The sequence below is a fragment of the Sphaeramia orbicularis genome, chromosome 13, assembly GCF_902148855.1.
Source record: "Sphaeramia orbicularis chromosome 13, fSphaOr1.1, whole genome shotgun sequence".
NCBI classification, from domain to species: domain Eukaryota; kingdom Metazoa; phylum Chordata; class Actinopteri; order Kurtiformes; family Apogonidae; genus Sphaeramia; species Sphaeramia orbicularis.
Window position 1 is genome coordinate 21,621,738 of NC_043969.1, and position 22,930 is coordinate 21,644,667.

Sequence of the window (22,930 nt, forward strand, 5' to 3'; positions counted from 1 at the left end):
CTACAACACATCAATTGTCTGACATGAGAATAATTTTTCCTGACATCTGATCCTGAGGCAGATTTTCCTCATCAAGATGATTAGATCAAACTTGCCATAATCAATACATAAAATACCCTTTAGATAAAAACCATGTGTGGGAGGTGATAACTTGACATCAGTCAAAGTACCTGCATTATATGACATGACAGATCTCAACAGGCACATCTTCATTTTGGGTTATAAATACTTTTCATTGGTGTAATATTCATGCAATTTGTATTTTTGTTAAAATCAACCACACTTATATAATTCATACAGAAACACTAATGGTCCATAACATATCAGTGGGTTAGTTTGAGCTATATTTGCCGGTGAGAATAAATGTTTTTTTCAGGTATTTACAATGGTAGTCCCACACAGCCACCCTTGTACATTTTTAGATGACGTGGCTGATAAAGGTGCCAGTGAATTTATGATGGCAGCGCATGATGTTCTCTGTGATTCATGTCTGGTGCAGCACAGAAAGCCACTGCCAGTGCACAGAAATAAATTACACTTCTGTTGCACTGTTACAAGCCAGTTCTAATATAGACAGGTGGCAAATGGAAGGAAAAAGCAACATAAAGCATCTTAGCAAAGCCGTCGCTATCATGTGCCGACAGAAGAGCTTCAGTGCACTTTGGCATTGATTCTACAAGTCTATGAATTCCACTGGCGGCATGAACACCGTTCTAAAGATATGCACTCATTTGGTGTTTTGATGATGGTGGAGAAGAATAATTCTATAGATGTTAGAGCTGGCAATTGTGAGGGAAATAGCAAATGATTCATACCCTTTTCATACTTGAAATGTAAAGAAGTGATGACACCATCAGGTTTTTCTTTTCTTTTTATTTCTATCAATATTGTGTATGTCCTCAGGAACAAAGACATTTTCAATAACCTTGAATCACTTTTACTTTCCTAAATAATCTTTATATTAATGGTAATGATAAAATATAAGTAGTGATTGTGCTGAACTCCACTTTTGTACAGCACCTGACTGCACAATGGTACGACTAATTTACTGCCATTATAAATAGTATTTCCATTTTATTTATAACCCAATATCACAGATCAGTGTTTCCGAACACAATGATTTACAATCAGTACCATACACAACACTGTGATCAGGGGTCAGCAAACTTTACAATCTAAAACGCCATATTTGGCCATAAAGACAAATAAATATGGAGCCACAAAAATGTTCCCTTTAAATGTAGGGGACTGATGACATTAAGATGCATATTTTAGTTTGACAAGTTGAAACACCTTTTTTTTTTTTTTTTTTTTTTTTTTAATGTATATAGCCTATACTTTTTTCATAACTGGACAGTGGAAGATTAACTTTAGGCCTTAATGAAGCAAAATATATTGAAAAGCAATTACTACTCATTTTTACTGCATAGGAAAACATTTTACATAAATGCAAATATTGTAGAGCTTTGCAGGATATCTCCATGTTCTTGAGGAAATAAAACTTATATTTCATACCAAAGTTGTCACCTTAAGTCAAGTTGTTGTTGAATTAGTCCCATAAACAATCTTCTTCATGTTCAGCTTCAGTGGAACCTGTTTGTGAATGAAATTTGTAAGTTTTTACTGCTCTGTGTTGGCAGAGGAGATGGCATTATTTCATGATGACCTTTCAAGATTACTTACTTATTTTTATCACTTTTATACTGCACTTTAATGCCTTCAAGCACCTTTACAGACCTCAACTCTATAACAAATGTCTCATGTTGCAGTTTCACATTTTAGAATTTTTTATTTTTTTTTTTTTAACCCTTTTTTGTATATTATATATTGTATGCCTCCTTGCTTGTGTGTTTTTGTTGCATATATAGAGGGAGTGCTTATAAATTTCATTGCATCACTAGATGTAGTAACTATATACATTTTCAGATTTCTGATTTAAGTCAATTCAAAGCCAAAATAACTCAAAGTAGGGAGGCTATTTGTAATCTGTAGTTTCAGTCTCTGGACAAAGCCAAAGGAATCCGCTGGAAAGTGTCTAAAGACCCCAGAGCCACAGGTTGCCTACCCCTGCCCTAGACCCTCAGTTTGAATGAGTGAGAAAGTCCCCCCCAAAAAACTTTAATGTTAAATAATAGTAGAAATCTCAGAAAGACACATAGATGGACACATAGTACAACAGGTGTTTTGCCCACAAATATTTGAATAGACAGATTGATTTACATAGACAGGTTGAATGAGAATGTAATAAATGTAGGTGTAGAAATGACTTCACACCCCCGAACTCTCAAAACATAAACAAAGGTTGAGATAGACAGCACAACATTCACCCAGACAGTAACAAACCACAATAAATAAGTACAATTCAAAATTAATTCAACAATATCATACTAAAGTACTGTAGATATTTAACTGACATGTACTGATCATCTTTTGTTCTTTTTTTTTTTTTTCAGAACAAACGACACAGGTCTCTGTGACATGTTAACAATGAGACTGAGTCAGACTAGGTATTTGAAAAACTGAGGTGACAAAAACTGAGTATGACTGGGAAAAGAAACAGTTAAAGTTGATGTGAAAATAGATGACAGAAAGTGATTATACATGAACGAATGAGCTCTCAAACACATCAGCATTTTGACTAAGTATCAGGTCTACCGGTGGAAGAATAAATGCAGCATCATCAACCTCATTTTTCTGTTACAACATGTGTGGTAAACATAAAATATCTTTACTTGTTTACTTTTACTTTCTTCCAGCTTCCCAATTAATGCAGCATGGTGTTTGTTTTGTTCTTGTTTCTTCCATTCATTTTACTTTTTGTCTCTGTACCCTTTTTTCTACCTCTATGATTTATGACTCTTTATTCTTCTTTGCCTTCTTGTGTATTTCCCAAAGATGCACTGTTCTCCATGTAGTGTTTTCTCTATAAACTTGGCACAGGTCTTTGTGTGTGTGTGTGTGTGTGTGTGTGTGTGTGTGGGGGGGGGGGGGTATGAAGACTTTAGCAAGCAAAAAATATCAATATCTTGCAGATATTAAAGAAATCCATCATTTAGAGGGATTAAATATGTCACTTTGTTGTTTTTAACCGGTCATTGTTTCATATGTAGAATCTTCTGCAAAAAAAGCTAAGAAACACTACTCACTTCACTGAAGCTGTTTTCACTTCATCAGTTCTCCCTGCAAAAGTGAACATGCAGAAAGCAGAACTGCATAAAGTCAGCACTGTTATGGTCACTTTATAGTTCTTTTATGGGCATCAGTGTAGGCAATGTTTGGCCCAGAGTACCAAACAATATCCAGAAACAGCACAGCATTAACCCTGTCATTATGGCGCCACAATAATGTGAATGCATGGTGCTTTGTCGCCACCTGCCGGTAGAATACAGAAAAACTGTTAATACATAAGACAAAGCAACTGCTAATGTCATCAAATTTATGCCATTGTTAGTCTTTTGAGATGGTAGACCAACTGATAAACAATAGTCCTGAGCCCATGGAAAAGAAGAGCCTAGAAAAAAAAACAAAGAAACAAACAAAAAAACAAAACACCTCTATATTGTTACTCAAACCACAGTGGATGGTTTGAATAGGTGATTATGACTCAGGAACAAAACGTCTAGTTTAGTTCAGAAATGTAGGACTACTCGTGGATATTATTGCATATTATTGTATTTAACCTCCAAAAAGGCTAAAGATACGATGAAAAATACTGATTCCAAGTGAAGAGTGACAAAAAAGTGCAAAATAATGACTGCAAAGAAATAAAGAAGCCTACATGTGTATATAAAAAATGCAGGATACTCAATGTCAGTGTTTGCCCTTTAAGTGAGTTTGAATATATCATGCTAGTCTCTACCCTGTGAGCATCATGGTCACCATATAGGTAAGTATAAGCAATGTGTGTGCGCCTGAATGAAGAGGTTTCCTTTGAAACTACATTTCCCAGCGTGCATTGGTGCTTCTGGTGACATCCACGCTACTATGAGGGGAGACGGTTGTTTTCGTCCGGTTGGTTGTAATTAGCTGCCTATAATCGGCTGTTACGACGAGATTACCGCGCTATTTAACATTTAGAGGACACGTGTTGTCCTCTGGACTTTACGGTCAACCCGTGGGTTCACCCCCGCTCCATTTGGGTGAGTTTATCGCCATGTTATCATCCGTTCCCACCAGGTTGATTGCGCGAAGGTCGCGGAGCCTGTCACCGTGCAGCCGCGTGCTTCAGACCAGCGCGAGCGGTGCCACATACCAGGGTATCCGCGAGACACCGGCCGAGACCAACCGTAACCCCATCGTGTCCACGTCCCGCGTGTCCAGGAGGGGGATTTTGGCCGAGGAGACACCGGGAGGCAGTGTCAGCCCCTCGGTGCAGTACCACCACCTCGCCCCTAGATGGCTGTCCAACCTGCAGAACCGCCGCAGCTCCTGGGCGGCCCTGGCCAGCAGGGGGCGCAACAACAACCAGTACTGGGAGGAGAGCGGGCAGGGGGGAGGGGAGGGCCGGGGAACAGGTGGAGGGGCCAGCCGGGCGGGAGTGGCCTCTGCCGGTGTGCTGTCTGCTGCAGCCGTGGCCTTCTGCCTGAAGAAAGACTCAGACACTAAAGGTACCAGTGTTTTATGTCTGTGTTTACAAGTCTAGAAAAAGATTACCCCATAACCTTTCAAAAAGGTGCTTATAATTTGCAATTTGCCCAAATTTTATGTGGATATTACAGGGTTGTTTTTTTTAATCATCAAATTGAACTTTTGAAAAAGAAAAAAATATTTATTTATTTATTTATTTATTTATTTATTTATTTATGTAATCTTGAGGTTGATAGGATTGCTCCCAATTTCTAATAACTTGATTTCACTTCCACTTCCTAATTTATTTTTTAATATATATTATACATAGTCTCCAATTTATCAATAAAATGCAATACACATTAGTTTTATTTTTCATCTTTCACATTTACATTTGTAAAAAACAAACAAACTCAATAAGTTTTACGTGACAAACGTTTGTGTTATCTGTTAACATAAAAAGCATGTAGAGGTCATTTGTGTAAGTTGCATGCATTCATGCTGAAGAGACAGAATTCAATTTATTTGAATATTTACAAAAGGTTATAAAAATGTAAAAAAGTTAGATTATTGTGCACGGGAGGTTAGAAGCTAAAAATGTTTATGCAAACACATGTTAAAAATCATGTAAATAAAATAACAGAAGTTGCGCAACTAACCAAAACACTACTATTAATATAATATATATAAAGTAAAAAATTTTAGATACAGAGTCTAGTGTTTTCATATATATCAATATTTGGCATACTTGATTGTTGTTGTTTGGCTGATGCCATAAAAGGTTTGATGGCATTCCTTATACAACAACGTTATATATTTTTATATTTACCTTTGCCTTGTACAATACTCATCTGGTTCTCTGAATCCTGCTGGTTGCATGTTTAAATGGAAGGTTGTATCTAAATAAAGTTCAGTTTGGACAAGTTTTATACAAGAACGTATTCACCCACTTTTCATCATAGTGTTGATATGTTTAGAATGTGAGCAATGACCATTATGAGCATTTTTTCAGTTAGAAATCAGTAATAGCACCCTTAATTTTCTACTATGAACTTTCCATTTTCCCTTTTCCTCTTATATAATGTTTCTCTGTTTTGCAATTATAAGGTGATGCTCTTCTGGAGGCGGCAAGGACAAACAATGATCAGGATGTGACCAGGTACACCACCCACACACTCTTAATAATGCTCATAATTGAACATTTCTTTCTCACATTCACTGAACACAATTTTGTCAACTGTAACCATAGATCTTAAATCTATTATATGTAGTATGTGTTAGATATTGAAATTTGGTTTGAAGTAGGCAGGTGCCTGAGCAGTGGGAAAATCCAGAGTTACAATGTTTGATGTACATGTAGTTCCATCTTAGGCCACTAGATGGCAGATGAGGACTGCATGTGTGACTGTCTCAGGCTTGTACAGGATGAAAGAACCAACCAGAGGTGGCTTTTCAGTATATCTTGATTATTTTACTTACTTGATTATTTTACTTACTCCAATTTTAGCCTTGTATTTTTACAAATTTCATGTGTATTGAGGCCATATTCAACACAGACATCAACTGCTGTAAATACCTACATCCTTGTACACTCTATCAAGCTTTGTTTTACCCCTCTGTAATGTTGTGCATAACTCTGAAAATTGTGGCACTTCATTGTCACATGTACATTTTGATTTTAATGGACCTGAGTGAAATGTCTCCTATGAAATACTGTACACTACACTTAAGGGTCCAGATAAACCAAACGTATCACCTTTACAGGCACTCTTAACAGATTAATTTGTATTAAATGTGGTTGGGCATTCATATCGCTGTACATTCTTTCATGTAAGTGCTAGTTTGTGTGTATGTGTCTCCACTTGTCGGCTTGAGTTACCTGCTCCCATGTGGCAGATGGTGTAGGTGAGAGTGTAGTCAGACAGCAGGTCACAGATGTGTTAAGTGCTTTGGTTTGGTTTATCCAAGTGGTAGAGTGTCAGGGTGTGTCTGCTGAGAGGCAGTCAAGAGGACAGACGTCTCATTTTCACTCAAACTGTGTAAAACAGTTCCTACTGTAAATGTCATGAAATACTTTTTATAATTTAGCGGTTGTTGGTTTTTCATCTTATAGCTGATAGCTGATAGTTTTGCTGTTTCGTTGTTGTATATATGTAATGTTTCCTCTTACTATGAAGATGGAACATGAAAGATTAACATTTTCCAAGAGTGTTTTCAGGGTTTCTTGCAAAGAAAGAGACCTCTGATTTTTAATCGTTTTCTACCAAAATTAAATTAGAAAGAGCTTTTCAACACAACAAAAATGAGGTTCTGTACCCCCAAACATAACTGTGCTGCTGAGGCTGCTCACAGCCCACATACTGAAGACCCTCAAAGTAAAGTGCAGAGCAGACAGAGGCCACTGTGTTGACTGTAAACACACACACTGTCTGCCTGTTCAGCACAAGAGGCAGCGACAGATCACTTACATGCACGTTTAAGGGCTTTGTCACTCAGGTGCCTGATGTCATGCCCTCAGGCAGAGAGCCTGGCACACACCTGGCTCACGCACGCACACACACACACACACACACACACACACACACACACACGCACGCAGCGACTGGGTACTGAGCTGCTGCACATAAACACAAAGACATCATGGACTGGTTTTATACTGGAGTCTGTAACAAGACAAGGCCTCTTTGATACAATAACATCAACAGCTGGACAGACATATCGTTTTCCATCTACATTCTTTGTGTTAAAGTGGGGCTGTTCAATATGACCAAAATCTCATGTCCTGAAATAGATCATTTCATGTCAAGGTAAGGACACATATTACAGTACAGCACATTTCCTATTTAGTGAATAAATACTTAATATAAAATGAACACACTGTGAGCCTGTCTCCCATTACATTTTGACTTGCATTATGTGAAAAAAATGAACATGTGCTGAAATTCCCTCTATTGCACATTTTTAAACAACTATTTAAAATATAATGTTCTGAATTTGATTAGAACTTGACAATATGGCTGAAAAAAAATCTTGTTTTTTTATGTTAAGGATGATTTACAATTTGAATCAATTGCTTTGTGGCTACATGTGTTGAACACCAATTATGTGCTGAACAACAAAATATGATTGAAAAATTCTTGTTTCCTACTAAAATGATGTATGCTATATACTGAATGAATAGATAATCTGAAAATAAGAGATATATGAGAGTAAATAATCTCAATTTTGCAAGAATTTTTTCACAATTTTCTATATTGCCCAGCTAGAACTGATTCCACTTAGATACAGCAGTGGTATTTTTGCAGTAATTGTAGTTTTTTCACATATCTATTACTGTTTAAGTTAAAAGTTGAGGCCATATGTTTTCTACCATAAAACTACACCGCAGTGAAGTTGTTTATATCATTTAAACTAAAACCCAAAGTTTATCCATATGTTGAAACAGTAGTCTCCTTGGCATGTGGGTACCATTGCTAGATTAAAAGACAACAATGAAAAAACTAAAAATAATTTTTGATAGATGGTAACAGAGGTCATAGTGTTTGTCTCTGTTATGTGGACTGGTCTGTGACATATTTTGCAATGTTTTTTTGATTTTTTTTTTTTATACTGTCACGGCCCAGCCCCAGTTACACCATCTGCCTACATTATGTTCACTCTTCTTGTGTTGCTTTCATGACAATTCCCTGTTTGTATGGAAGAATGCAAAGAGTCATCCATAATCAAGTTGACAGAAAATTCAACAAATATTGTGCAGCTCAACCTCATACTTGAAGTATGAATATATTGTTATTAGATATCAAATAAGTCAAAGTACTGTCATTAAATCTAGGGAAAGTTTCAGACACTTCCTGTTAATGCTGAAATCAGAATAACGCTGTTGTTTTTCTGTCCAGGCTGGTAAAGGAGGGGGTGGACCCAAATCACCGACACCGTCTTGGCTGGACCGCTCTCATGGTGGCGGCCATGAACCGACAGCACAGGTTTGTATGTCTTTTCACCTGCTAGTAGGGGTTGTGGCTCCTATAGTGCTGATTGCATTTACCACAGTACTAATGTAGCTCTTGAGTATTCGGCAGCTGCTTGTGTGGGATAATTTGTGGGTATATGTCGCACATGTTCTTGCTCTTGTCATTACACTAGGTCTTCAAAAGTGCAAAGTGTGACTTTCAGGCCGACAGACGGTCTTTACCCGTCCCCCTCCATCTCTCTGTCCAACAAATTGAATTAGCCTCCTGGCCCCCAGAACACACAGCAACACAGACAGAGGCCGAGGTTAAGGCTGGGCCAAATCCAATTTACTGAGACTTTTTTTTGGATTCTCCATCAGAAGTCTGTGGTCACTTGGGCTCATGAGTATGTGAGAAGCATAATGTGGAATTTGACTGTGAAATTAGCTTAAAATCTTTGAATGCAGGGGTTTAACCATTGTGCGTTCATAGAGTTTCGAAGGTAGTTGAAATTTATGCATTTATTAAAAAAAGCTAAAATATATCAAGTATTTATTGTCATTTTTTTTAACATGAACTGTCCAGAATACCACGAGCACACAAATAGAAATACATTTAATTTTGTCACTTTAGTAATACTTTGACATTTGTTTCATAATATAATGACAATGTATCAACCAACGGTTTAATCAAATAACTGTTTTGACGAAGAAAATCATGTAATTAGAACTGTTCGATATGGCCAAAAATATTAAATCTTGTTTTGTGCAGTGTTATGGATGTTGTAATCAATTGTTCTATGGCTACCTGAACTGAAGACATAACTTGCATCAAAAATACTTTGTTTACTAAAATTATACGTCATATATGATATAAGTGGATAAGCATCTTAATAATAAACATACAAATAGCCAACAGGTTGCTTTTTCAATTGTTGTTGAGCAGCAAAGGCCTCCAGAGGCAAAAATCTTAATATTGTGTTTTTTCATGATATTCAGAAAGCAAAACCTTGATTAATTGAAATAATTTGATATATTTCACAGCCTTAACTGTAGTTATTTAGACAAGTGCTGTCAAATAGGCCACAGTTTTAATAGTAATAGCTATTTTTTTCCCTTGTGATTTAACATAAAACATAAAAAAACATTTCAGCAGTTTTTGCTGTTTGTACCTTATAAGCAAAGTCTTTTAGTCTTCTATGTCTTACACAAACAGCATTATAACAGTGTAGCCTTTCACAAACTGTCAGGTGTGTGACTCACTGCGAGTGACGACGTGATCACACGCTTTGACTATTTGTCGTCTTGAGCAGCAGTATGTCTTCTGCGTGTGCCGTCCATCTTATGTGGCACTTTAGCGTGGATGTTCATCATATGCTGATGTTTGTCATGTCAGGTTTAATAATGGGATGTGTCGCTTTGGGTGTCAAGTGTTTTTGGTTACAAATGAGGTTGTTTGTGTCTGTCCGTACTGTGTTAGTATGTGTGTCACTGAACTGTCCTGTGTGTGTGTGTGTGTGTGTGTGTTATGAGTGCTATAACTCAGTGAGGCAGTGACACTCCTCTGTGTTTAATCCCGTCTTCCAACCCCCCAGTGAGCCGTCACTGCTGCAGGGAAGACAGAACATCGGCTCACTCGCATCACTCACACACACAAACACACACACACACTTTTATCCCCTCACAAAACATCTACACCGGAGTCACATGTACAAATGAACACACACACAGACAGCAGGACTTTATACCAAATATCTTACAAGCCAACTGCCTATTACTCAGCCACATACAACTTTATTTGCTGCCGTTAAGTGAAAACACGGAGAACATCACTCCTGAATTAGGTCTAGCCTGTAGCATCTGTCAGAATGGCACCGCTGCTGATATTTTACACCTTCCACACAGTGGCATTATTTTTTTTTCTTGCCCAGAAGTGATTCTAATCACAGAAGCACTCTTTTGAAAGACATTTTGTTGGTGCAGCATCCACCAGTCCAGTTCAGGGTCGAGGTGAGGCTGTGGGAGAGAATCAGGGGTGGAGTCGAGGGGTGTGTGGAAGAATTAAGGGTGAGACATCAGGGGGCGTGTGTTTGCTTAGCTTTGATGTGGGGCTAAATCAGGGAGGCGCAGGGCCTTGCCCAATGTTTGCACTCTTTAACACATAATACCCTTCTCCATCTCTCTTTCTCTCCCTCCATCCCTCCCTCACCGCTTTCACGTGCACAATGAACACTCAGCCGACTGAAACGCCTGTTGACCGTTCCGACCTGTCGGCCGAGTAACTCGATGGGAGGGGGAGAAGAAAAGTGGGAAAGCGAACGATGCAGGACGGAGAAAATGAGGGGCTCATTGGAAAAGGAGAGGGAGAGACGAGTTCAGCAGTGGAGAGAGAGTGGTGTGGAGTGGGATTATGGGTTTGGAACCGGGATAAGCTGCGATGAATAGCTGGGGTGCGATGAAAATCTCCAGAGAGCTCTCAGTGAACATTATCACAATATTAGGCTCACAATCCCATATGACTGTGGAACGTCAGGCTTGAGCCAAATCATTTAACTTTTGTGGAAATCACTGTATTCTATTTTTTTTTTTTTTGATCATTATTAAACTGGAAAAAATCGTAGTTTGACATGTGAAACAGACAATGTTTTTATTAGAAGCAGAAAAACTGTTGAACTGAACAAATAAGTTATAAATGCCTGAATAAATACATAAATCTGGTTGATTACTAAACAGTAAAGTCAAGAAATCTGGAACTAAACTGAACTATTATTTTTCCTCAAAGACAGTAATTCCAGATGAGAAGCCAAATATTAGCCCTTAGCCACTATTAGGGCAGATACTGATAGTTTGTTTACAAAAAAGTTATATTTCCAGTGATTAAACTTTTATTGTTAAATATTTAAATGGAGGAACAGCATCTATTGCAATGCTCCCATATTGAAAACAACACAAATCAATTGAGCTGCAGCAGTCATGTTCTGAAGTCCTATAAGACAACAGTAAGACATGATAGTGTCAAAATACTTGAATTATGTCTAAGGATGTGTTTTGACATTGAATTAATAACATCCCTGACCTGCAACAAACAAAATTTCCCTCAGTTTACTGGCGAAATTGGGGAAAATGTGTCAAATATATTTTTCTTTTTCAGTGCCGTTTGTGAATGTGGAAGTGAAGTGAGCGACTCCACATTAGATAAAACAGGGCACCTATTACTATATTACACTATATTTGACTTAATACAGGTATGGGGAATGTTAAAGTTGTGTAGCTGTACAGGTGCACTGTTGGCTCTACATCAGCGCTTGTACAGTAACAACCAACACTTTAACAACTTCTCAAAGTGGACTGAGTCTTCAGAATATGAGCAGCTGTTGCTCTTTGATATCTGTTAATTTTGGTTGGATTTTAAATGTTCATCTAAAGACAAAGAAATCCAATTGATAATACTGTCATATACCATGTGAACAGTTCATACACCATTATCCATAGATGTATTCAATCTTAACAAAACATTTACGTTTCAGTTTATATTTCAATTCTAAGTTGACAGTATTTACATCATTTATACAACATTTTAAAACAATGACATGCGTTACTGAAAAACAGAAAGTCCCTCCGTGCAGTGAAGTCAAACCCTGAGTCTGGCATGTCGCTGACCCCAGGTGTGCACCGGGTGAGGAGGGGTCAAGTGAGGTCCAGCGTCTGGGCCAGGTGGTCAGATTCATGGATGGTCAGTTCAGCTCGGGTGTCTATTATATCACAGACGAGTCGGAAGTGTCTGCTTCCTGTGTCCCCTCCAGGGCAGGATGGGAAACTAACACCAGCAGTGATACCAGTCACCTGTTGGTTCAGGCTGGACAGAGCTGGAGGGTAAAGGGTACCAGGCTCCTGTTAGCCTAGTATCAGCTAGAGTACCATGGATACTCGTTTAAGCATAAATACTGTATCTCCTTCGGACTCAAATTTACAAAAATACATTTGAATCAAGTTTTTTATATATATATATATATATATATATATATATATATATATATATATATATATATATATATTTGTTTGTTTTTTTAAATAAATAATTTTTGCATCATTTACATTTTCATTTATTACTTGTTTATGTTTTTGTCTTGTCAAGCATCATTTTCATCTAAAGTTTTTTATGTTTCTTTCTTGTTGTGTTTTTATGAGGGTTCTTCTTTACATTTCCCATGACTTTGATGAGGTCAGCATTTATAAAGTTTTCAGGAAACACATTTCTATCTTGATTGGAAAAATTATTTCACATATGTTCAATGTATTTTACTCACTGAACCCAATAAAATCACCTTGGTGACCCATTGTGGGTCCCGACCATAAGGCAGAGCTACATATTAAATGTTTCTTAGCTCAAAATGGATGCCCTACAGCTGAGAACTAACTTTAGCATCACATGTGCAGAAGAATTATTACATGTGATTATTAAAACAGACATTAACTTCAGGTTTGACAAAATAGGGAAAATCAGAATGGTAATTAATGATGTTCAAGGTAGCGATTTCTGTTACGACTGATGCCCCCGAGAAAAGAAAGTGTGCTTTATAATGTTCAAACAGCAGCCACGTAATTAACTCACAGCTGGGATACAGATAGTCTTTTATTTAGAGAATATATTGTTTGGATTGTTATAAGATTGAATTAAGAAGTCAGTAAGTTTGTGATTTTTGTCCCAGTCTTTTAAAATTGGAGTTTAACCCAATTAACCCTTGCATGCCGAAATTAGTGCTGAAACTCTCCTCCTAAATGTCCAAAATAAAGTTAGCCACTTGATCATCAGTTGATTAGTAAAACTATCAACTGTTTTCAAAAGCTCATTAGTTTTAGCACCACCCTTTATAATTAAATCTGCTTCTTTCATCTTTTTAGCTGCACTTTCCTTCTTTCATCGTCTCTTCCTCCTCCTCTCTGGGCCTTCCTCTCTTTATCCCTGCGTGTTTACCTTTCCGATGCCATTAACCCTTTTCACACCGTCTCATTCCTTCACACAGCCGTGCCCAGCCTCGTGTGACCAGCCGCAGTTTAGGTTTGTGTGTGTCTGTATGTGTCTCGGAGGATGCATCCATGTGTTTGTAGAAGTGCTTGCAAGGGTTAGAGAAGAGCCCTCTGTGGGTCACGGCCCCCCCTGCTGCCCCCAACAACAGTGATACAGTAACAAAAGGGGACCCCCCGATAGTCCTTTTTAGCCCCTCAGCAAGGTCAGACACAAAGACCTGGTCAGGCTGTTCTCACAGGAACACACGTTCCCTGAAGGCAACGCAAATTACCGAAGAAACAGTCAAGTTAATGGGAAAAAAACTTGTTTTTCTCAACTTCCTAGAATTTTCTGAAGTTTTACAAATTAACTGGAGGGCATTTTTGGTTTATGTACCAATCCTTTACTGATCCTGCCATCTTCCCAGGGATGTGAAGTTGATTAATCATTTGATCAGCAGAAGATGAATCAGCAGCTGTTAGGGAGATCCATAAATCTTTTGATTAGTGGAGGAAAAAAATGTCAAATGTTTATTAGCGTTCGCTGATACATTTATAGCTGCTGCAGTCTGCTGTGGAATGCAAGATGGTTTATGTTTTCACATACTCATTGTGGTGAACATCTAAATCATTAATAAATGTATTAATCTTTATAAAATAAGAAAAGCTTAAATGTGTAACGGTGACTGAACATCAGCATCTGCAGTTGGTGACTGTCATCAGGAATTAAGATGCCATTTACTGAAGGCAATGGCTAAAGTTGATCTGTTGTGTTTTATTAAAGGTTGTTCAAAGATAGTGGAGGTGAAAGAGCTGAAATAATTTGCTTATTTTTTGGGTTTGTTTGTGTGGCTCAAAAGGGGGAATAGATTACAACAGAAAGATAAAGGCCAGGCCAATAACAATTGTTGTGGCTCTCTGCCACAAATTTCATAATCAGCGCATCCTTAAGTTAGTTAAAGCTCAATAAATATGTTTGGAATGCTATTAGCAAGCTATATGAAAGGTTATTATTAATGTTCTTAAGCAGTCCATCAACTGCTTACAAATTGTCTTGTTAAAACATACACAGATAGATACTGCTGAACTTTATGACCAACAGCCCAAGACAAAAAGACAAAATCAAAAGGAATCAAAAATAAACATCTCATATCTTACAATAACTGTATGTATGATGCTATTACAATTATTTATACAGTCTTATTAAATTTATTAAATTGACATTAATAAACATCTCATGAGAACATTATTCTCAATTAACTAATGCTCATTAAAAGCTTCATATGCCTTAAAATCTTTCTATGCTAGTTTGTGCTGAAATGTCTTTTCCCAAACAGGGTTGTGACATTTCACACCTATCAAAAGTTTCTTGGTCATTCTGCTGTGAGTATCCACCCAGAACTGTCCTGTAGAGAAGAAACTCATTTTAGAACCATCACTGTTTGTCGGTTAGTTTTGTCGAGTGTAGCTGCTTTAAAAACAGACCCCCTTTATCCCCCTATGAATAACCATTTGCTCCATTTAAGCCGTTTCAGGCCTCTTGGTCCCCTGCCATAACCATTTAGCTAAAAATGATCCATCACTCCCTTCCAGGCTGCATTACATAGTCACAGGTTTAATGACAGCCAGCAGCGTACTGGCAGGGTTCATGTTTCGGCCATCGCCCTCGTTCTCTCTCCCAGTCGGCACAAACTGGCTGGCTAGCTTTTGTGTGTATTCATGTGCATGTCTGTGTCTCAATGTCAAAGCCATCGCTCATGTTCACGGTGGTAAATGTAAAGTGTGTTCTGTAGACAGAGAGACGGTACCTGGAATGTCCGTTGGGTCACAGTGAGTGGTGTTGCCGAGGTACTCTGTGTTTGTTCTATAAGGCGGTACGCTCCAATGACAGACTACACACACAAGCACCCATGCTAACACACAGACCCCCCAACGGCGCCGGAAACGGGCCCGACCCCTGCCCCTTTCAGTACGGTCACATATGTACATGTTACAAGGCAGACAAGTGTGTGGAGGAGGAGGAGGAAAGGGGCTACTGGAGTGTGACCACCATAACACTGAAATAAATCAGGTGGAGATGGTTGAGAAATCAGATATTTGCGTCTTCATTTGATTGTTTAAGGACGGGGAAGATGTAGTCGTAGAAATGAGGTAAAATCCTGTCATGTTGGAAGCTTCGTCCCAATGTCAGCTCCACTAATTACTGCTGAGGAAAACAGTAGGTTGTGTAGATGCATCGGTATGGATCTGATGAAGGATTTTCAGTGAGACTTTTTACTGTTCATATGTCTACAAAACCACTGAATACAAAAAAAGACCTTTTCAACCAATCTCCATTCAGAACTGGGTTTCAGGGTACATACTGCCTAGTCTGGTAATGAGACTAGTCATTGACCCATATGGTTTTTCAGTAGCAGATCATATAGAGAGCAGACTGGGTGATATAGATGGTCAGTATCATAATATTATGTAATAGTAGAGACAAATGAGACACACATTTGCACTTAAATGAACATTTATTGGTTTTTTTTGTTGTTTTTCAAGTAATCTGCTGTACAGAAACATATCAACTCCATACACATCTAGAAGTAAACAAAAGACAGTTAAGGGAATGACTAAAACTGAACAAGTTTTTGTGCACCCAACAACACATAAAGAGATTGAGAGCCAAAAACTCACTAACAGCGATTTTTCTGCCATAATGGCCTGAAGACGGTTCTCACAAAGCACTACAGTTCAGTCTTTTTCCTATGATGTCTGTGTATATACTGTAGGTGAAGTGACTTTTGATCATCTGAGCGCCACCTCTGCCATTTTAGACTGGAAGTACAGTTTCACCTCTTTGCTTCTCTTGTCTTTAGCAGCATCTCCTTGTTTCTGAGAGATTTGCAAATGTATCAGCAGTCATTTAAGAAAAAAATCTTACTGAAATGATCAATTATCTGAAAATTACATTTAATCTGTCTATCATTACATCAGACTTGACTGTTGGATAAAAATCCCTCAGAGCAATAGCAGTAGTTAATTACATTCTCTTATTTCATTAATTTATTGCTCAAAAAGATATTGGTAACATTATGCACCCTGATAATAGTCATTTTTAAGGAAGTGTCGATCTTTTTTCAGCCTTAAATCCCTTCAAATAATGAATTATGACTAAAGTGTTTGATTGTGTAAAAATAGTGTACATAATTGTGCATCTTTTTGGTGTTTTTCAGTGTGGTGAAGGTTCTCCTAGAAGCCGGGGCTGACCCAAATGCCGGAGACCACTTCAACAACGTTTATGACACCTCACGGGAGAAAGGCATCCACTCCCTGGAAGGTAAAAAAAAAAAAAGCACACTTTGCGACTGTATGTGCATTTGTCATGTATGTAAATATATGTGTGTGTTTGCTATATTACACATATGAATCCTAAATGTAGAACCAGATATTACGAGGCATTATCATTTGCATAAAACTGTGCATATATGTACACGTTTCATCTTTTCTGTATTATTTATTTTATATGTTCTGTGACAAGCAGCGTGTGTTTTATTTGTTTTTCTTATGAGCTGCACACACAGTTGCACAGTAACACACATGCGGGATGGCACAGGCTCACACACACATAGACACACACACTTTAACCCCCCCACACACACACACACACCACCAGTCTGTGTTGGGTTTCTGCAGACATATTTATATGGGATATGTATATTGCAGACATTTATATGGCTGTCAGGTTTGGGTCCACGTGGGGCCGGCGTAGCGTGGGGAAGCGTTTCCCAGACGCACGCTGATGGATGGGCTAGGGGGGCCTGTGCGACGCTTTATTGGGTTAGCTATGATTATCCCGCCCTATCTCTCTTCTCTCTCTCACACAAACACACACACATACACACATACACTGCAGAGAGACTGTCACAAAAAGAAAGAAAAAGAGTGGGAAGGACTGAGGAAGGGAAAGACTGATGAAGGGAGAGAAAAGGAATGAAGGAGTGCAGCGAAAGAAAAAGAGGAATAGAAGGAGGTACGAAGAGGGTCAAGATGGAAACGAAGAAAAAAGATATTTAGATGGTGATAGCAGGGAGGGCAGGATGGAAGGAAATGGGTGAGATGATGAGGGAGAAGGAGGAAAGGAAGTCAGGAAATGGATGAGACAAAGTTAGTGGGATACAGGGAGTGGGGAGGGAGGAAGAGGGAGCAAACTGATGAAAGGAATTGATGGATACTGAGGAGAAGAGGAAGGAGGCGTAAAGATAAAAATGGATGATGAAGGAGTGGCACAAGATGAGTGCTCTTATGAAAAAGAGAAGTAAGGAGAGAATGATGTACTAGCTTTATTATTTGTGAGGAGCAGAGCAAAAAGAGACCCTAAAACCAACTCGCATTATTCCTATGATGTTGGACAGTTCAAGCTTAAATCTGTGAAAATGAACAACTCTTCCACAGCTGAAAACATGAAAGGCAATTTCATAGACTGCAGTGTCGGAGGCGCTTTATCATCTAGATATAGAAAGTCTGTAGATAAAATGTAAGAAAAAAACAGTAATCTTGACTTAATTTGGTCAGAAATTCATCAAGAAACATTGTCTTTGAATCTCAGACTGAAGTTGTGTGGAAATATTCTCAGACATCAGATATTATAAATCCACACTCCAGCCATGTTTCTTGTCAGCTTTCAGTAGGATATGTTTTTCACTAATATCTGTTCTGTTCGTGTGTCCCTCATGTTGCTCTTTGTGACAGTTCTGGTGTCCAGAGAAGACGAGTTCAGCCACAGACTGAGCAGCCGGGCTGGTTTCCGTGGCTGCACAGCGCTTCACTACGCCACACTGGCTGATGACCCACGCACCGTTCGCATGCTGCTAGAGGCTGGTACGTTACCCACCTACCCTATCCTGATATTAATAGAACCTGTATCTTAAGACACTGAAGTTTCACAGTGACTGTGTAGTTTGGCCTCACTGATGTACTTTTTAAAGAAAATAGAACAAATGAACAATTATCAGATTATCAGCTAATCAGTGTTATGGACTTCACTATATGTCATATGCATTTTTTTCTGTCTCACATAGATCAAAATACAGAGAAGGGGAATAAAAGAGTATTAATGCAGAACCACTGCTTATATTAACCATGATGCTGCTGAAATTGTAACATGCAAGTATCATGTTGACTCTAAACTAGTCACTGACCTCACTGGAAAGGAAAAGTCCAAGTGATTTATGAGAATCTGTTTACTTCCGGAAATTAGACTGAGTATCAGTTGACACTTTGATTATTTATGACCTTGGCCAAGGATTCGTCAGTTGTGCATTTGTTTGCTACTTGACAGATTTCTATAAAAATTTGTCTTAATTTAATCTGAAATCAAGTCTGATTTATAACTGAACCATTCAAGTAAAATTCAGGTCCCATTCAGATGTATTATTCTCTAATGTGTATGATTCTGTACAGTTTATGAAGTCATTGGTACCAAAGTTACCTTCTGACACATGCTGGCTTTTTTACTGTAGTCTAAACCTAATGACTCTCATTCTGTGTTTGTGCTTAAGGCAGCGTTTGCTCCACGAGCTTTTAAAAGCTTCACATGTATCACCACCTTAACGCATCCACCCCCAAGTTATATAAACAGTATTACAAAGCTCATTTGGAATTTATCACTTGTTCTTACCCCCTCTGTGTTCACGCACATTACACTCGCACCTGTCATTGACTCAGCGCCACCAGTGCCTCAACACACACACACAGACACACACGATTACACACTCATAGACCCTAGGGGCAGAATATCCCCCTCAGTTTCCAGGCGAGGAGCTCTTAAACAAGCTAGGCCTAGTTGAACTGTGACCTCCACTCAGAACATGCCCTTGGGGTAACTCTACAACCAGGCAGGATGTGTGTTTCTGTCTGTGTGTGTGTGTGTGTGTGTGTGTGTCTTTGTGCTTTTTAGCCTCCATTTCATTAAAATATTCATATATTCATGCACAATGCTTTTATCCTATTGATATTTGTCCAGTTATACACCTTCTTTGTGAAAACTTAGGTCAGTGTAGTTGTCGCTATTTGGCTTTATCTTTTTTTCCCCCTTATCTAAAATGCATTTTTTAGATAAAACAGTACACACACAAACAACACACACACCGGTATTAATGTCTTGTTTATGTTTATGATGGATGGTGCATCCAAAGCTTCGTCTGCCTGTCTCTCCTATCTCACCCCTGCCTCCGTAAGCACTCCGTACGCTTAAACAAATCACCTCTTCTAACTCAATCAAATGTTCTGCAGACGCATTTTTGAATTAAAAAGGTTAGAAATTTCACAAAGCAGAGACATTTGTTTTAAGACAATCAGATTAAAGATAGAGTAGGTTGTTGCTTGCACGACTGGGCCGTTGCTGCGTTGGCGCCACCATCACATTCAGTAACAGTCATGACATCACATACTTTCAATCACAAACACCATGCTGTCTATGTGTACGAGCATAATAGGACAAATACTACAATAGTACTCATAATTAAAGACATTTATACAATTTTAAATGCTTGTTTGTGTCATTCAGAGGCAGCAAAAGCACACACCTTCTTTATTCATGTAGAAGTAGAAATATAGTTAAAGTGTAAAATTTGATGTATTGATTTATCTAAGGTAGAGACTCAGAAAAGTAATCAAAGTATAAAAGTTAAAGTAGCCTTTCGACAGAAATTTCTACCTGGCATTTCTATGCAAAGCGGACTGAATTCTATGTCATATCAATATACAATGAAGACTATGAAGCCATTGTAACTTCACATGAAAAAAGGAAACAATATACCCTAACTTTGCTCCAGTGTCCTTTGTCTCTTTTGTCTTATTATGTTTGTTGTGTGTGATACACACTGATGGAATCACAAAGGGATCATAAATGTCCCATCCATTTAGGTTGGTGGAATGTGTGATGTGGTGTAAAATAAAGTGTTTTTAGAACATAAACAGTAGAAAGAACAGAGGTTTGCGGTACTTTAATTTTTGCCTTTAGAGTATTTGTACCCTGTTACTTCTCACCTCTTATTTCATGATCCTTATCCCAGACTTCATAGTATATTTCCCACTCATTTCTTCACTGAGTCCATCTTTAATACATCATCATCATCACCAAACGTCTGGAGGACATGTGTGCTGATTTAGCCATGTGCATTTCCCCATCATTTGTTCATATATGTGCACAGTGTGTCCGTTTTTGTTTACAATTATGTGTGTCCTGTAGCTTCGTTTATTTCCCCTGTGTTTGTGTGTGTCCGTGTAACTCTAGTAGCCGTGGGTTTGCTCTTTTGGCCTTAGCCGGCACTGGACTCACACTTCCATCCATCACAGTCTCCAGGCCCACCCTCGGGCTCCTCCTCGGCCCACAGTCCCTCACTCTACCTGCAGAGGTTCTCTAGCTTCTCCCCAGGCTCCGCATCAGGCCCCGTGGCCACAGGCACTCTGTAATGGACAGCTCCGTAGGTGGCAGGAGGCCAGAGGAGACACACATGCTCACAGATGCACACAATTCAGAAACAAGGACACACACAAAGACCAGCAGGGGCTCTCTCCCACCAGCTGCAGTGAAAGAGAGGGAGGAGGAAATAGGAAAGAGGAGGGTCTTCCTAATAGGCATAACTAAAGCACTCCTAATGAAGGGATCCTCCGTATGCAAGTGTGTGTGTGTCCGAATGTTCAGCTGGGGTGTGTGTGTCTGTTTGTGTGAGTGTCGTTAGTGTTGATCCTGTTATAAAGTGCTGTGGCCCAGAGGGTCGGCTTGATATTAAAGCCCTAAATGATGCTATTTATTATGTCGTGTGTCTGTGTGTGTTTGTGAGTGTGTGGGTGCTTTATTGCTTTCCTCCTTGATGTTTTCGGTGGTGGTGGGAGGCAGTCATGGTGTATTGTTGTCAGGATCAATAGTTTTGTGAGCAGGTCACAAAATTTAGGGAGTTATCGATAATCATCACGGTGATTATTAGTCTCTGCGGTCACTGCTCTGAGCAATACAGCGAAGCCAGCAGCACCTGTATTGATTACATACTGTACACTAAGTATAGCAGAAAAACTTTGGATGGACGATTTAGTTTGCACACTTACATATTTGGGCTATAGAGGCTACTTTCTTTTGTTTCTGTCAGTTAATTACTGTTTTATTGTGTTTATATTCTTGCAAAACGGTGATATTTTATACCTGCTTGTTTTTGAGGTGACTCTCAATGTCCCTGATTGAAGTGTCCCAATTTATTATATTTCTCATACACAAAGTGAAGGTTTGGGGCAGAATTAAGGGGAACTTACAAAAACAGTACACAAAATGAGTGAAAGTTGGGTTCTAAAAGGTCGTTTGAGTAGAAACCTTCACCACCCTGTAATTTTATCTAAAGGATAGACTTTAAAAAAAACATTGGACCCCAAAACCAAAGATTAAAACAGAATCAAAGGAATGGAGGGAAAAACAAAATAAATAGAAAATAGCACAATTCAGGTCTTCTCTTTAAAACATAGAATACAGTGAGATCAAATGGAGATGTTGTCTCCTCTGTGACCACAGGCAGAAGAAGAAACGAAGAAGCATGTGGATGATATGATGTATCCCAGTGGTCAATGAATATGGGGTCAGTACTTATTACCGGTCACCAAGGAGAACAATAACCAATATTTTTTTGAACTCTTACACCTGCATATTTAAGCAATAAATACAAGAGGTTCATGAGTAAAGGTTAATAAAAATAATAATAATAATAATAGTTGTGAAAATTAAGTATTTGAGTCTCAGTCGTCCCACTTAAACAGCACTAGACTGTGGGGAAGAAGGCAGAGCTTCTCATCATGCTTTAAAGGGGGGATTCACTCAGAGGAACAACTGCATCAGAATCAAGTACACTATTTATACATTAATTTAGCTGATTTTTTTTTAAGTATTGCAATAAAAATGTGAACATGTGTAATATTGGATTCAGTAATCATCTATGGTCATCATTTGTCACCCCTTAATGTGTTAAGCTGTAGTTATAAAATATAAATACAGATATAAATACAGAGCACTACATCTGCTCCAACAGCAGAATGTAAAGATGTTTTGTAAAGTGTCCTCTTAAAGTGTTATTCAGTGTGTTTGTACTGTGTAAAAGGAAACACAGGAATGGGATGATTTGAAGTTTTAAGTTCTGACACTATGCATCTCAACAATACCTGGTCATACCTGGTCTTATTGGTTACTATAAGGCAAGTATTGATTTCAAAATCCGGAAATTAAGAAATTATGAGGGTGAAATTTTAGCCGCAGTAAAACTAACCCTAAACTGACATTTGTATGTTTGTACTACAATACTTGTTACTCCTGTGTCTTTTCATCTTTGCTAAAATGTGAAGTGCAAACATCATAGGGCAACATGAGGTTTGTTTGTTTAACAA

General features: G+C 38.4%; 1 protein-coding gene across 1 annotated transcript in view; it reads left to right on the forward strand.

Moving 5' to 3' along the window:
- The first annotated feature begins 3,966 nt into the window (after window positions 1–3,966).
- Window positions 3,967–22,930, forward strand: part of clpb (ClpB family mitochondrial disaggregase) — a 36,841-nt gene continuing 17,877 nt past the window's right edge. The window contains 5 exon segments of the mRNA XM_030152054.1: window positions 3,967–4,607; window positions 5,674–5,725; window positions 8,463–8,549; window positions 16,741–16,844; window positions 18,257–18,385. Of these exon segments, the coding sequence (XP_030007914.1) occupies window positions 4,154–4,607; window positions 5,674–5,725; window positions 8,463–8,549; window positions 16,741–16,844; window positions 18,257–18,385 (826 nt within the window). The 5' untranslated portion in view covers window positions 3,967–4,153.